Below are 17,804 nucleotides of genomic sequence, written 5' to 3' on the forward strand. Positions count from 1 at the left end.
ATTTAGTAAGTGTGTATGTGCTTGTCATTGATGTAGCACAGAACGTTTCTTATAAAATAATAATAACAATTAAAAATAAATTATAATTAAATAAATAAAAAATATTTTCAAAACATAAATAAAATAAAAAGAGAGCAAAAATTGAAAAAAATAAATAAATGAATAAATAAATAAATAAAAAATAAAAAGGGAAAGAGGGTTAAAAAATTTTTTGGTGGGAGGGGAGTTGCGCCATTAAACTTGAGAGGAATGGGCGCTCCTGCTCAAAATTAGCTTCCTTTTGGAGGGGGGGGGGGAGAAAATAAACGATCTCTTCATATTGCTGACTATTCCTCACTGATAAGATAAATTTCGTCCCCTCCCCGCGACAAATAAAAACGCAGAATATAAAGAGAAACGAATCGACAAATTACAACATAAACCTAGTGCAGTGAACTTCTGAAACTCATGATTCACAAGCGTTCATTTAGCATAAGAATTCAATTCCATCGACCAGGAAAAAAAAATTCCTCACCAGATGGCAGTAACAATGCCAACTTAGGCGCGCGAACTCTCGGAATCTCTTATTTCAGCGCAAAACTGCTCTTGCGAACGAATGACTGACTCTCTTGGAGAAATAACTTTCTCCCAATAGTTCTCGACACGATATAAGTTACTACGCTATCACGGGTGTTTATGTGTTTATTAATGAATACCTCTTTAAAAACGTTTCCCGAAACATTTTGCTCAGTTGTAGTTTCAACAATTTCGAATCTCTGAGGTGCTTAAAGAGGAAGATTCAATCATAAGTGAAATATTCATAATATTGCTTTTTACAAATTGTGGAGAGTGTTTATAAAATTTCAAGGAATGATGATACATTATAATTTTTGAAAGTGTATGAGTATTGTAAAAGCAGTTCAAGAAAAAAAAACTTTTGCACACTTGTGAGACTAGGCAAGTGCCGTAAAAGAGTGCTCAATTCCGTTAAATGTTCCAAAAGAAGGAATAACTAATTTCAGAAAAAAAAAATGTTTCAGAGGTTTTCTGTTGTTGTGTGTTTCTGTGCTGCACGTAAGTACTAATTTTAACTACAGTGCGTTATTTTACGCAAGTTATGCAAAGTATCAAGCATATTTTGCTATACAGTAGATTCCCGATTATCCGTGGAATAGGGTGGCACGGTAACTGCGGATAATCGAAAACAGCGGATAATCCGAATAATAGGTAAAAAACGATACTTAGTGTATGCAATAGATAAAAAATATTAATGACACTCATACATTCATTTAAATTATAACTAAAATCATTGCTACATTAACATCTACTAACATTGAATGTAAAAAATACATGTAAAATTTAAAAGCGAACAACATCACAATCGTAAGTTTAAAAAAAAAAATGTGAAAGGACCGGCGGATAATCCGAGCCGCGGATAATCCGACCATCGATAATTGGGAGTTTACTGTATTCTCTGCCTTAAACGCATGCATTTATTACAATAAGATTAATGGTATTACACTGTAAAAAAAATCCGGAAACGTTTCTGAGTATATCGTGCAGCTGTGGTTCATGAAAGTTTCAAAAACGTTTCTGAGTATTTCGGAATCCTCTTTCTGTAATGTCCAGAAACGTGTCTGAGTATTTCGGAATCCTCTTTCTGTAATGTCCAGAAACGTGTCTGAGTATTTCGGAATCCTCTTTCTGTAATTTTCAGAAACGTTTCTGAGTATTTCGGAATCCTCTTTCCGTAATTTCCAGAAATGTTTCTGAGTATTCTGTGCAGCTGTGGTTCATGAAAGTTTCGAAAACGTTTCCGAGTATTTCGGAATTCTCCAAACAATTTTCAAAAACGTTTCCGAGAATTTCGGAATCCTTTTTCCGTGATTTTTTCTAAAACATAATTCGTTATTATAGTATTGCATACCATATCAGTTTCAATTCTTTCATATCTAAGAGCAATAATACAAGCAATTTTAGAATTATTCGTGGATTTTTTTTTTTTTTTTTGGAATTTCTAATGACAAATAGCATGGTTAACAGCATAACATATGCACAGTTATAAATTTTTGAAAAATTATGAAATAATCTAGTAGTTTCATTCCTAATCACAAAATCGTCGGGGAATTGGAGTGGGGGTACCTTCTGAAAAGTGGGGATTGTTTGTTAAACAATCTTAAACTTCAGTTTTTCTCTCAATATTTTCAAGACAAAACTATCAACATATTGTATTTTTAATGCAGAACTTAAAAACATATCTTGTATCAAACTTGATAGCTTTTATCTTCGGATAAAATTTGACAGGACTTACCTACCCTTCGCGTTCCGGAATTCGTTCACCTCAAGTCAATTTCTCTGACGAACAAAGTGTACCGAAAAGTACCAACAGAGAAATTGATGAATTTAAATATGACACCAAGTCCCCCTGCTGGAACCATTCGGGTTGATTCTTCTGTTCTTGCCCTTTTCCAGTTTATCACAAATATAAATACTTATTCAAAATAGGTTACTGATTTTATTTTTACAGTGTGCGCAAAATGCATTATATATTTTATTTATTAAAACATTGAACTCTATTACATGATTATTCCATTTCATATATACGAGAATAACCCCTCCCCCACCATAAAAGTGATGGTGCACCCATAAAATGCTATGAAGCGCCCACCCCCCCTTGAAAAAGCAACATCATATACATTATAAATCAAAGTATCACATACATTATAAATCAAAGTATCATATAAATTATAAGTCAAATACTTTAATATGGTGTAAAAATACAAAATTATTTTATTAAGTCTTTTTTTTTCTTTTTTTTTTTTTTTTTGCTTTTGGTAAAATTGAGGCTCGTAAAACGAAAAAAATGAAGACACTTTTAAATACATATATGTATCTATTTGTTAAATAAATTAATACACATTTAACTAATTTAAAGCGTTTCGCTAATGCAAATATTTAAAGAGATATCGTCATTTAGATAATACTGAAGCACTATGCTCCTAATTACAAGAGATAGTTTTTTTTTTTTTTTTTACTTCATACAATCTAGCTACACTGTTTACAAGAGAATGAAAACATGCAACCTTAAAGACGAACTATCAAACCTGACAATTTGCATATTATAACATTTAATTCATAATGCTTGATACATAGCCAAATATTAACTGAGATTGACACATAAAAACAAAGTACACAATAACACATATTTAAATTTTTTTATAATCTTCAATTCATAAATTTTACAGAATAAAACTAGACACACTTGCACTTTAAATATGTGTTCTATGTAATGTAAAATATTTTCAAATTGCAATAGTTCACAACGAAAAAATAATACTGAAGAAAATAGTTTTTTTTTAACGAGATTTATATGAACTAAATCTCTTTAAAGTAATAGAGTTGCGAAGCGACTTACCTATTCGTCGGTGGTCGTCTTTTGCAGGCTTTGGTCACCAAAAAGGTGATTTTTATGACAGAATTAAAATTCTGCCAACAAAAATTACCCATTTGGTAGAAAGAAGAAAAGTATCCAAGAAAAAAGTAAATTACCTACACAAGTTATGCGACGCAATGAATTTACATGGCGTCCTCTCGGTAGTTATTTGGTTTTCAATTTCAGTTTGTATTCCTTCCGCGAGCATGCGTCGAGAATTTGCACTTCGTATTTAAAAATAAGTGACATAGCTTCAGATTCAATCTTATGACGATATATATGCAAGAAAATATAAGACTTTAGAATTATCTTCAGTGAATTCATGCGAGGAACAAAACTTCTACTAATCCCCTTGATGAGTGTTACTTCGCATACATGAGTCACAGCACTTGTTTTCATTGCGTGCTTTCGAAAGTTTTAGTTTAGATTTGCTGCTGGACTATAAAATTGTGAGCTGCGCATGCGTCGACTCTTACTTTCTTGCTATACGGGAAACGTTTTTGATTATATCTGAAAACTGCGGAGGGCGTACGAATCTGTGTATTACGGAAAACTTTTTTATATATTCAGAGAGTTTTCCGAGATTTTTTACAGTGTACTTACTTAGTTAAATATGTTTTAGAAAATGACTTTAATTGAATAATTATATGCATTTTGTCCTCAAAGAATCTGTACAAAATATGCTTCAAGGTCGGATAAAATACCAGTTCAAATGTAAAACTTTTCTGATTATATAAAGTAACATGGATTTACTTTCAAACAAAATAAGTTTAAAGCATTATACTCAATGGATGCTATAGTATTCATTTAGAAGTTTTATTATTAAATCATTATTTAGTCGGTGAACAATGGAATTGCGTTTTTTTCCCTTCCTGTATCTGTTACTTTATTTCTGTACTTTGTGTCATTTCAACTTAGACTTTATACAGTACTAGCAGTACACGCATGGCGACGCCCGTGCTAAGAAGTTAAAGAAAGTCCGTTGAACAAAAAAAACAAAAAAACCCCGCCTCTCTTCTGATGTGAAATGATCATTTTTCTTCAACTAAAATGCGTACACACGTTTTCAAAAGACCTATTTAAGTTTTTTTGGAATTTTAAACTATTCGCCAAAACACAGAAAAAGATAAACAGTAGCTTTAAAACTCAAAATAATCCTTCAACTACATAGTTCGTCGCTTAACGCGCCGAGAAACAACGCTACCGTAACCCTGCCCTTTAGCGAGTGAAGCGGTTTTCCCCTTGCAATTTAAAGTGTTTCGCCACATAAACAATACTATAATAAAAACGTTATAAAAAACATTCACAATTGAATAATCCAACAAATTAAATTATTTGTTTAGATAAGTAACTGTCTTCAACTAAAAGAACAAACACAAACGTTGAAGAAATAAGGAATACAAAACCTAATAGAAAAAATCCTAGAAAGTCAAATTATGTGCTTGAACATCGAAAGGAAAAAAAACGCATTCCAAAATCTGTTCGCTGGTCACAACAGCGTAGCATGGGCATGGTTCCTCGCAGCTATCGACACTGTTGACCAGCGCCCTCTCGACGAGTTAACTTACGCCACCATCTATTAGGAATTCATAGAACTTTACTTACCCCATCATCTATTAGGAATTCATAGCACTAAACAATTAATTAAACATTATTTTGCTGTTACAAATATTTCGGTCGATCTGATTCAAAAAAAAAAAAAAAAAAGGCCTATAGCCTTCCTCAATAAATGGACTATTCAACACAAAAAGATTTTTTTAAATTTGAACCAGCATTTCCTGAGATTAGCGTGTTCAAACAAACAAACTCTTCAGCTTTATTTTTTTAGTTAATAAGAAAAATAAGACAATGATACGTGTACATATATATATATTACAAATCTTTTTTAGCATCGTTTAGGATTTTCATGGAACAATACTCTCGAGATTTGTCTCAAGGCTGACTCGAACCATTGGACCGCGAAGTTCACACTTTCAGGCCGAGCCACCGTGGCTAGGCATATTCTGCACCCCAAGCATTTTATATTATAATATAAATTTTCCAGTTTTCATAACATTTTCTATTGCTGCTCCACTCCTATTAGTCATAGCGTGATGTTGTATATTATATGCCTTCCTCAATGAATGGGCTATTCAACACAAAAATAATTGTTCAATTCAAACCAGTAGTTCCTCAGATTAGCGCGTTCAAACAAACAAACTCTACAGCTTTTATATTATTAGTATAGATTCATAAAATTATATTTCTCTGCCATTAGCCTAGTAAAATATTTAGACGCATATAAAATTTTCTATTTTGAAACTTTAAATTATGAAAATTATCTAAGTCTACACTTTTTAAATGTATGTGTGTTTTTCTTTAATATTTTGAAATATACACATAAAACTATGATTGATAACACATGCTATAATTTTTTTTTTTTTTTTTTTACTTACAACTTTTTCACATTGAAAGCTTAATTTTTCGCTTTACGGACGTTACAAATGGGGTTGTTTCCATCAGTCAAAAGTACTAATTTTAGTCACTGAAGTACTGAAATTGATAGAGTAAGCAAAAAAAAAAAAAAAAAAAAACATGGATCCAGAAAATACTTTAATTTTCCCAACAGTCATTTTTTAACTAATTTTTTAAAATGTACGATTTTTCAAATAAGGCGTGGTCTTTATGACGTCACAAATGATGCACTTTGGCGCATTTGTTTACCGTATTTCCACGTTATGATAATCAACAAGCGAATCAAATATTGTGCTCTACGCTTGCTATCAACCATAACGTTGCCAGTACAGGTGAGTAAAGATTCAAATTAAATATTATGCTTTGTGAATGGCAACACTGAATGGCATTTCATCATTTGTGATGTCATCCAGCAGAAGCGTAAACAATGAAAGCGCTCCAATTAAAGTAATTTTTTAAAAATATTAAACTTAATCAAATAATTTTTAAAATGGTCAGATCCTATTTTTTTAAGCATGCACTTTCAGAAAAAAATACTTTTAAAATTTTGGAAACGACTCCATTACCGACTTTAATTTAAAGTGTATCATTTATTATGTTAAGAATTTTAAACAAGTGAATAAAATTACTGTCGATGTGTCACTTTAATTATTTATAGTATACCGTTTTTCTGAGTTGAAAATCATATCCATTTTATATACTATTCTGCTACAAAGATTTGGCCTGGCCAATGATAAAAAATGGTTCGGTAACTTTCGAGGAACCTTTTTTTCCTAGTCTTAGCAATTTGTCAATAAATTCATTTAGTGAAATTACAAAAAATAGTTAAATAGAGTGCAATAAATAATTTTTTTTCTTCAAATTGAATAAGTACAAACGAAGTATGATGATATTTCTGGACCCCAAAGCATGACTAACTTCAGTCATACTATCACTACTTTTCTGGAGAGCGTAAAAACGTTTGTTTGATGCGTGAAAGGTTTGGAACTCATAACACTAATTAATAAATATGATGGATTCTTTTCAATATAATTACGTTGACAAGGCTATATAATGTATTAAAAACCTGAAAATCAACCTTCTTGGACTTACGTAATTATGGCCCTAAGAATAGGTTTTCGTTACCTTTTTTTTTTTTCTTTTCTTTCATATATTTTTGCACCCTGTGTAATTATTGGCAGAAATAACTTTTATTGATAAAAAGAAGGAAAGATATTTTGACAGTTTTTTCTGTTTGTACCATCATACTAACTGGTTTAAATGTCACGTCACGAAGAAAAGTTTTAAACCTTGCAACTTGAAAATCGCGATGCCCGTTTATATACCTGATTATTCATAAAACACTATAAATGATCAAACTACAGTTGAAAAAGTTAGTTTAAGGCTACTTTTTGAATTATAGAAATTGTGGTAAGGTAATAATAAACAGTATTTTACAAAATTACATGTACGATGCTTTCGATGACACATATGTAAGGATTGCAAATACCGGACCAAAAATGCAATACCGGCATTCGGTATTTTTTTAACGTGATACCGGAATACCGGTGTTAGCCATTTCCCAATAAATACTGAAAAACGTAATGTTTCATTGCCATATTTCACTATTTCGTTTAAAAGTGCATTATTTACTTACTGTGAACAAATATAAAATAAAGGAACAAATATCATAATAAAAAACCAATAATAACAAAGAAACACCATGTTAATTTTCACTAAGTCTGGAACTCATTTTAATGAACAAACTTCCTGCAGTTGAAAATATTCTTTCTGAATTTACGCAGCCCAGTGTACCATTGACCTGTTAATTGTTAATAAGGCGCGTCACACCTCCTGTAGTTGCACGAAAATCCCTCATCTTCAAATAATTCGGTCTTTAACTTGTTGGTTTTGGAAAAAATCATTTTTTGTGAGTGTGGGTGTTTCTTTTCTATTGTGGGTAGTTTTTTTATCATTATTATTTATAGCAAATTGTAACTGTTCGTCGAGCGAGAGTTTTTTTCTGGACAAGCTTGCTTATTTGGTTTCCGCTGAACAAGAAAAAATAATTTGACCTCTTGAATTGAAATTATGTTTTTCGCAATCATGAGTGTATGTAGGCGTGTGTGTTTATGCGTGGTTGGGGGGGGGAGGGTATGTGTGTTTGTGTGTAGGGGGTATGTGTATGTGTGTGTAGGCATGTGTGTTTATGTCTGTGTGCAGGTATGAATGTGCGGGTAATTGTGTGTATGAGTGTTTGTGTGTGTGTGGGGGGGGGGGAATATGTATGTGTGTGTAGGCATATGTGTTTGTGTCTGTGTGCAGGCATGAGTGTGTGGGTAGTTGTGTGTAGATGTATGTGTAGGTGTCTGTATGTGTTTGAGTGTGTGTATGTGTTTGTGTGTGGGGGGGGGAATATGTATGTGTGTGTAGGCATATGTGTTTGTGTCTGTGTGCAGGCATGAGTGTGTGGGTAGTTGTGTGTAGATGTATGTGTAGGTGTCTGTATGTGTTTGAGTGTGTGTGTGTGTGGTAGTGTGTACGTGCGTGTATGTATGTGTGTAAGTGTAGGATACTGACGCAACCTCGAGACGGTTTTCGCTAGAGGAGCAGTATCGTGAGGCGGCCGGTCGACGGTGATGCTGCAGAGGGTACTGGCGGGAAATAAAATGATAGGAGCTCAAAACAGTCAAACGAAAGCAATAAGCAATCGTGATTGCTCAAAAAAACAAAAAAAAAAAAGATTCCGAAGCTTTCTCTGTATTAGTATTGTATGATTGTATTTAAAAAGCGTTTCCTCAAATATATCGATAATTTATTTGTGCAGATATTGCCTTTACCTGCCCACGGTAACATAGCGCTTGCTGCTATTTTTTGACAAATTCAGTGAAATAAATAATTTGTGTTTTTCCTTATTCGTAATTGCCTCAGCTCTCGCAACGTAACTTAAAGCGATGAGAACGTCTAGTTAAATATTCAAAACGTGTCAGGTCATTTCCTTTTCTCCTGATACCTATTTTCGTCGTGATCCGTGAATACTAATAACAAACTAACAATTTATTCTTTATCTGATGCGATTCTTCACGGCAATTCCTTCCAATATTTCTTCCTGGCCTCTCTTTTATATGAATTAAGTATCAATTCTGCTCAAAGCTGATAATCTTCTGCATAAGAAGCTTATAAATGATGTATGGTTTTTGTTATTATTGTTCGTGATCACATGGAGATAGTATAACTGTTCATTTCTTTCTTTTTCTTTCTAGCGTCAATTACTAAATTTCATCCGAGCTGTACGGACAATGGTTATGCGCTTTTTCATTTGTAAAATGACTTTTATTCTCTTGTTCCATAAATTTTACACTATAAAAGCGACTTTTATAAAAACCTACGCATTATGATATATTTTATTAAAATATTCCCTTTGAATTAAAAAAAATGTTTTGTTAATTTATTTTATTACTTCTTCTTTTTCCTTTCATTAAAATAGTATTATTAATCACTGCGTCAGTTAGCATCGAAAACAGTACAATTACAGGTTAACAAAATAACTTTTTTTCTTTGGTGCTCAGAGTTTGAGAATGGATTTTAGATATGTTTGAGGCTCTTAATTGAAATATGAAACTATTTTTTCACTAGCAGTTCTACTTTTTCAAATATGTACTGCTGTTTCACACAAAATATGCAGGTTTAACTATTCCGTTTTATGCAATACTAAAGCAAGTATAAGCTTCTAAAATAAAGATTGCTTCCAGCATTTTCGCCCTATTTTCAGTCTGCAACCCAGTTATGTTCAGGAATATTCACTGCAAAAAGTAAATAACTGGCAAGTTCAGAAACAACGCTTCAACGAATTAAGGTCAACTTGTAAGTTCTTGTTTTGTATATATTCGCTTGGATCTTTGACGAGTTGGATCTTTGTATATATAATAGTTTCAAGGCCCGATTAAAATAGATGGTGACCATAAACATAGTTTGGGGTCCTCTGCAGTCAAACCTTATAAACATAAACATTAATGGAAAACCAGGAAGTGTGGTTTCAGGGATGTTGATCCACTCATTCAAAATATTTGTTGGGAAACAGATCATCCCACACTTGTAAAAAGACGTAAATAAATAATGGAGGATACCTGATTCTTCTTTTCATTTTCTCGAATAATAGACTACTACAATTTTAGTCCTTTTGGGCTCTTAAATGTCGGGGGCCTATGGTCAACAGCCTAATTGGTCTGTTTGATAATTGAGTTCGGATTATTTGTATAATACAATATTAATAAAGAATCCATATTTTGTTTTTTATTTGATCCATGGATGTAATTTAAACCCGTGTCGCGTATATTTCAATGTTTTATAACTTATAAATGTGCGCTCCTGAGCAAAAACTAATGTCATCATATTTGAACTCAGGGCCCCAAATTCACACGAAATCAGTTCCAAATATCCGGGCACCAAAATGACTGTTCCCCTGTGTTATTAAATGCGAGAGCTGTTAAATCTTGAGCATTTTTACCTTGAGGAAACTAATAAATTTTCTAAATTGTTTTCACGCTAAGAATATATGTATTTATTACCCACTTTTCTTATTTTATTGGCATCACAGATTATAATTCTTTGTTTCTGGTTGGATATTTTTGCGGGAACAACCATCAATTGAGCGTTTTTCAGCTTTAGTTTCAAAGACACATGGTTTACGTTTACATTTCGTTTTTTAAATTAGTATTTTACTAATCACATTGCACGGTAGAATTAAATATGTCAGTGGTGTACCTAGCATAGGTGACACCCAGGACGGTAATTTGTGGTGTCATTTCCTCTCCCCTATAAACGCAAAGGAAAAATTTTTTTAATTTTCTTCGAAAACATGAAGTTTATACAATTTTCAGAACCAACTACATTTGTGTCATAACGAAATTTTAAGTGGGTCAATGTACTAAAGACAGATAAAAACTGAACACTTTCTGCATGACTTGCCCTAGACGCATACGTGCAGAGCCTTTGCGACGTCTAAAAAGAAAGGAGGTGTATGAAATTGATAACCTCCTAATTGTTTCAAATGTATCTCAAACACAGGGAAAGGTTTTTTTTTTTGTTTTGTTTTTGTTTTAAGAGGAAATTACTATTAGGTCTGGTTTTTGACAATATGACCCTAATCCTGAACGTAATATTCACACCATGATGCGGGGTGGGGTTGAAGGGGGTTCGGGGGCGTCCCTCCTCCGGTAAATTTTCAAGTTTGTAGTCTTAAAAATGCATTTTTGCTTTATATTTTTCAAAAACTTACTATTCCACTTTGGGGTGTCACCAACAGACGGGTGACACCTGGGGCGGATCTCCCTCTCCATAGCGACGCCACTAAATATGTGAATAATATTTTTGAACGAAGAAAAATTGTCCGTACATTTCTGTGTTCCAAATTTTCTTACGTTTTTATTTTTTGTATATTTTACGCAAAACGAAACAGGTTTTACGAAACTTTCTTTCGTAAAATATGAAAATATCTTCTACTCCTCCCTTTTTTTAGATCTAGAGTTTTATATCTCCTTTTGTTCCCACTGAACGTAATTTTTAAGCATCTAATTTATATTGTGCTTTTTTGAAATAATCAAATTTAAAAAAACACAAGTAACGAAAGCCGAAGCAAGAATCGAAAACATATGATGGTAAATAAATATTAAGACATAAACAATAAGAAAATTTAAATTCGAAAACAAAGGAACTCCTGAAGCACGTGTCTGCAATTTTTATTGGTAGTTTTTTATTCGTATGCAGTAGGGTAAACGCAACAGCAATTCCCACTGCTTCAGTAGTGGCCACTTGAAGATTTATGCTTGAAAAAATAGGATTCCAAGTCTCCCAATGGATTAATAAGTTCATCAAACATGCAGGAAGTATTACCCCCTGAACGCTTGAATCCATTAGGAAATCTAGAATCCTATTTTTTCAAATATAAATCTTCAAGTAGCCACTACTAAAGCACTATTAAGCATTCGCCACTACTGGTGTGTTTACCTTAAGTGTTACTGAAATATAAATCTAAGGTGAATCCCCATCGAGTTAGAACTAAATTTAACTTAAAAACTTAAATTTAGTTACGAACTGATAACCTCGTCTTTTTGAAATCAGTTAAGAATAGAATTGCTTGAAAACAAATCTTAACTGTTTTACTAGTAAAACTCATTTAAGGAGAATGAAGAAACTAAAAAGTAATCAACAATGAATGCTATCTAGTGGAGTTTAGGTTTAATCCAGTGGCGTTAAGAACAAAATTCCAAATCAAAATATCGCCAAACAGGCAATTGCTTCGTTCAAATGTAGAAGCAATTTTCATCCATCATACCTTGACGCGCTATTTTCTACTTTTTACACTAAAAAACAATTGTTTAAATTTTTCAAAGGGAATTAAAAAGTTGGCTTTGTTCTTTAACGAAACTTTTACGAGGCGTAAAACATGTGTGTACAAATCCGTCGTCCTAAAAAGTGTTTTGAAATTGACAAAAAGTAAAAACTTTTTTTTATTTCTTATCTAAAACACTTTTATCTAGTAAACTTATTAACATCGAATTCAGGTTTTGCCCGCTTTATACATCTAATTTCATGATAGTTTTGTACTTTATTTGAGCAATCAAATTCATATTTTTTAGATTTCGAATTAACAATTGGAGCTTCTTTCTAAGTATTTATATGCAATATTTTGAATTTCAAAATTAAAAAAAAAAAAAAAAAAAGAAAGTCTCATAAAATTAGAAATTAAGAGCAAACAGTCTTTGGATATATTTTGAAGATTTGTCGCATTTTCAAGCTATTTTTTTTATTTTTTGCATTTTATTCATTATATTTCAGTTGTTGATTTTATCAATTTGAAAAATAAATTTTTCACACATGCATTGCAAAATCATCCGTTCTAGCAACACGGAAAAAAAATCTGGTGTTCTCCCAGTTTCGCCGACATGAAATTTCCTTCCCTCCTATTTTTCAGTTCCAAATGTACCTTTTGACAGGTTAGAGGGGGAGAAAATGTTAAATGTCGGCGAAATTGGGGGCAAATCGGAAATTCTTATATCTCATAGTCAAAAATCGTTTGTGCTTGTAAATTAGCACTGTTTCATTATCTTTCATTAACAAGCATTTTTTATACATTTAACATGAAAGCATTCTTCGAAAACAATATATGCTACTTTATTCGTTGCGTTTGGCAAACGTAAAAAATAATTTGTTTTTTTGATTTATTCCTCATATAGAAAATCATATGTTAGTAGATGTGAATCCTTTTATTAAATATAATTCATTGTTTTTAAATGTATTTTTCCAGCAGGAACTAATCACTTAAACCATTTTAAAACGATTTAATGAAATTTTTAAGCATTTTATCTATAGTATTTATAAATGTGAAATATTTGATGCGTCAAAGTTGTTTATTCATAAAACATGCTTTAAATCTGTCTTTGCTCATTCCATGGCTTTTAAAGGTCGTAAAATGCATGCGTTCAAGCTACAAAAGTGGTAAATGCGACTTTCAATGACCTCCTAAAAAGTTGAAAAGAGCAAAAATACTCTTCAATTCACAAATTTTTCATAAATATGAGCGCTCTCAATGATCAATTTACCAAATAATTCAGTTTGGGGCTTGAATGTATCGACATAAAAAGAAATGTTTTGCAATACTTTTTTACGATATAAATCTCTTTCATGAACACATATTCTCAACCATCTTATAATGTTATATAAATGATTTAAGAATTACATTGGTTTTTTTTTTTAACCTCTTGATTATTAGATGAACAGATACGACTGCATTGAACAGGATATCAAAAATCTGAACTAATTGGGGACCATAGGTAGTTCTGATTTTGGAAACTAACCAAGAAAATATCATTTAGGAAGAAAGCATGACTTTAAATTAAATAAAGTGATTTAAGCAATATGTTTGTACATAACAACAAATTGCTATACAGTACATAACATTACAGCATTTAATAACATTTTATTGCGAAATTAACAAAAATTAACTCTTTTTTTTTTTCGCCTGCACGTTAAGGGAAATTTATTAAAACTTCATGGGAACGCGTTCGGATTTTTAAAGTTTCGGATATTCGATGCTCAAATTTTTAATGTTCTACAGTATTTCTACTTTGTCGTTGTAAAAAGTGAATAGTTTGAACAATGGATCAAATTTAACGTTGTAACACGCAAATTTGCAGAAAAAATGCACTAGTATGTTTGTCTGTTACTAGGACCTTTTCGATTGGGCAGTAAATGTAAAGAATATCATTCGATGTTCAATAGATTTTTTTTATTTTTTGTTGGTTCTTTGGCAAGAAAGATTCGGTTGTGTAGTGTACAAGTTGACTCATCTGATACGGCACGTAAATGTTTCCTACATTGACAGTGCAATTGATCTTTGTAGAACGTGAATTTAAAGAACGTTCTTAAATCCCAAATGCAATTGAAAATGCATGCATTTGTTTTTGAGACGAATTTTTCTTTAATGCATGGAAATGGAGTTCTATGAGAAATTAATTTTTTTTAAATGATCATCCTTCAAAAAGAAACAAGCATTGGGGTAAAATATTACAGTCGGCTCTCGCTACAACGCGATTCGACTTACACGAAATGGCAATATCGCGAGTTTTTCAGGAGTAACTAATTTCAAAACTAAGGCGAATAGCTCGCTCACAACGCGAAAATTTTCAACAGAAAAAAGATTAAATCATTACTCTTTCCTGTTCTTCCTATTCTCCTGCGAGTTTCCTGACGCCAATGCGGTATCAGGGGGAGACTGAACAGTCAAATTGCGCAGCATAAATCCTCATCATCTTCACATTTGAAAATATAAATATAGGTTATTACTGTATTTACTGTACCGTACTATTATAATGCTGCATTTCATTATTACTACGTATCGAACTGCTTTATTTTATTTTTATTTCTCCCACTGATCATTTATTTTGTGCGTCGTAACAGTATTTTATGCAGAATTAAACGGTTTTTTTTAGTACAATTAAAATTCAGTTCTTTATGCAAGAAACGGTAATGCATATAAAGAATAAATACCTTTGTGCTGAAAAATTAAAATGTCAGTAATCCAACGTTATTAAGCACAAAACTTGCAAATGATTGCAGACACGTGTTTCGGTGTTACAAGGAACACCTTTTTCAATGCAAAGAAGTGTGAGCTTTTGGATGAAAAGTCATCCGAGAAAAGCAACACGGTGGAACAGGAGGTAGTATAAATATCAAAAAATAGAAATTAAACAAAACAAAAAAGATAAAATGACACATGGAGACAAAATTTACTATATAATTCCATCAGGAAAAAACCGTTAAGTAATAAATTTTAAAAGAAAACCCATAAACAATGCAAAAAGTCCAAAAATGAAACCACTCTGAATAAATTAGCAATAAATTTACCAGCGGGAAAAACTATGTATGGAAGCAATGTATCAAATGGAGAAATGCAGAAAAAACAGAGTGAAGGATAAACATATTGGAATTAGTTAATCACAAAACGAAATAAGAAAGCAAAAAATGAAAAAATAAAAGTAAGAAGTGTACGACGTTTACATAAAAATAATAGAAAATCTAAACCAATTTTAACAAAGGAGTCCACACAGAAGAAAAATAGGGAATTGCAGTAAGATCGTTAACTAAATTAGAACGGTTCCTCAGGATGTGAAAAGATTCCCAAAAATCAAGATCCAACGAATTGGGGCATTTTTGGATAATTTGATAAGAGTTAAAATCAAAAGAGTGATTCGATTCCCAACAGTGTTGAGCAATACTGGATTTATTCAGCTGTTGTTTTCTCACATAGCTTTGATGTTCTTTTAACCGAAATTTCAAAGAACGGCGGGTCTGTCCGATGTATCCGAGTCCGCAATTGCAAACAATTTTATAGATCCCACAGCAATTAACCGTGTTGCTTTTCTCGGATGACTTTTCATCCAAAAGCTCACACTTCTTTGCATTGAAAAAGGTGTTCCTTGTAACACCGAAACACGTGTCTGCAATCATTTGCAAGTTTTGTGCTTAATAACGTTGGATTACTGACACGGTAATGCATAGTTAAGGAATGGTTTAAAAGAGATTGAAATGGTGTTTACAAGTGTCAAAAATAATTGGCATGTGTATAAAAATTCGTACACATACCCTTTTTTCACAACGCGAAATTTTAACTTACGCGAGGGGTCTTGGAACGCATCCCTCGGGTAAGTCGGGACTCGACTGTACATCAAAAAACCTTTAGAGATCAAATTTTATTGAAAAGCAAATTAAAGTTTATCTAAGTTTAAAATGTAGTGTGACTTTTATGTCAAGTCATAAAAATTCTCAATTAAAAGTTAAATAAATCATTGCATGTCCCTCGCTTTTTTCTAGTTATGAGCAGAGAGCGATTTTTTTTTCTTTATTTTTTTTTTTTTTTTAAAGTCTTAAGAGACAGGAACAAATGTTAGCCACCAGACAAATTATTTCCCAGAGTTAATAGGAAAAGTCTTTTTCTGAAAGAGTCAGTCATCAAAGGGTTTTTTAATCGTTCGGGTGACCGGTCGTCGGGTATTTATTTGTCGGATCGTCATTGTGTCTCATTTATATCATTTTTCTTTCGAATACAGCTTTTTCCGAAACAGTATATCTTTCAAATATAGTTTTTACCAAGACAGCATATTTCTTTCAAATACAGCGCAGCAAAAAGCTTTTTATTGTTTAGTTTAGTCAAAGTTAACTATCAGGTAAAATACAAAATGGGGATACATTTTAAATTACAACGAAACTACAAAATTTTGTTATTGTCATCATTCATGTATCAAAAGTGTAGTAAAACGTAAAAGTAAAAACTATTGCAATTTTCGAAAAACACTGTCGAATAATTCATTTATAGTTCTGTATCTCAGAGCCAGAAGGACGTAAGTCACATTATGGTAATTTTACAGGAGAGAGGGAAAACTTTTTTCTGGCTCTTGCAAACTACTCCCAACGCATCCTTTGGATTCCCGGTCTGGAACGTTGAAAACATATTCATTTTCCATCCACTCAATGAATATATTTTTTGGACCTCTCCCGACTACAATTTACCTTATCTTTTTATTTTAATTAATATGAGGCGAAAAACTCTTGCTTAGAGTTGTCTGTATTAAAGAAATGTTTCTCTCGTCAAGTTCAGGGTGATTTTGTCGAAGTTTGTAGCACTCCACAAGCACTTATATAAATCACAGTATTTAATTTTGATAAAGCTCATGACTAGACAACGTTAGGGGAAATGTTTTGCCTGAGCCAATTAGGTAAATAAGATAGTGCATCAAACAAATGCATACTCCAAGCCAGGGGTCTCCAACCTTTTTCGCTCGCGGGCTACATTGCAAATTTTTGGAGGTGAGGCGGGTCAGTCAAAAAATATTTTAGCTCAGATGGTCTATTTAGCGCCAGACCCCCCCCTCCCCCATGCATCGCGAATATATATATATATATATATATATATATATATATATATATATATATATATTTAATTAAGCTCTCATGGGTGGTTTTCGAAAATTTCTGTGCTTGCTTCTAAGTTATATTTCCTTATGCATATTTGCTGTTAGCTAAATTAAATTTCCAGTTCCCGTAAAGCTGTTATACTATAACGATTGGGAATCTTGTAAAATTTAGAATAATTCAGAAAACTGAAATAAAAAGTATTCTTTGTAACAAAATAATTTTTTTTTAAGGCTAATGAGTGATTGATACAAGACAAAACTATTGCAATGTACTACAAATTTATTATTGATGATGATTAAAAACTTGGAAATAAAGAAGAACGCTACACGTGTAAAGCTTTTAAAATTTTTTAAAAAGATGAAAGATTAATGAGAAGATTGCATTTTTTTACCACTTAAAATTTCACTCCATTCAGGGACAAACTTCGTACTTCCAATCATTAAGAGGGATTTTAAATGTTCGTCTGATAAAGAAGATCTAAACTTAG

At 32.2% G+C, this 17,804-nt stretch overlaps 1 protein-coding gene across 1 annotated transcript in view; it reads left to right on the plus strand.

The window, feature by feature from the left end:
- The first annotated feature begins 826 nt into the window (after positions 1 to 826).
- Positions 827 to 17,804, plus strand: part of LOC129224203 (uncharacterized) — a 109,285-nt gene continuing 92,307 nt past the window's right edge. Inside the window, exon 1 of the mRNA XM_054858657.1 lies at positions 827 to 1,053. Coding sequence (XP_054714632.1) covers positions 1,011 to 1,053 — 43 coding nt within the window. The 5' untranslated portion in view covers positions 827 to 1,010. The remainder of the gene's footprint in view (positions 1,054 to 17,804) is intronic.

This window comes from Uloborus diversus, chromosome 1 (assembly GCF_026930045.1).
Source record: "Uloborus diversus isolate 005 chromosome 1, Udiv.v.3.1, whole genome shotgun sequence".
Lineage (NCBI taxonomy): Eukaryota > Metazoa > Arthropoda > Arachnida > Araneae > Uloboridae > Uloborus > Uloborus diversus.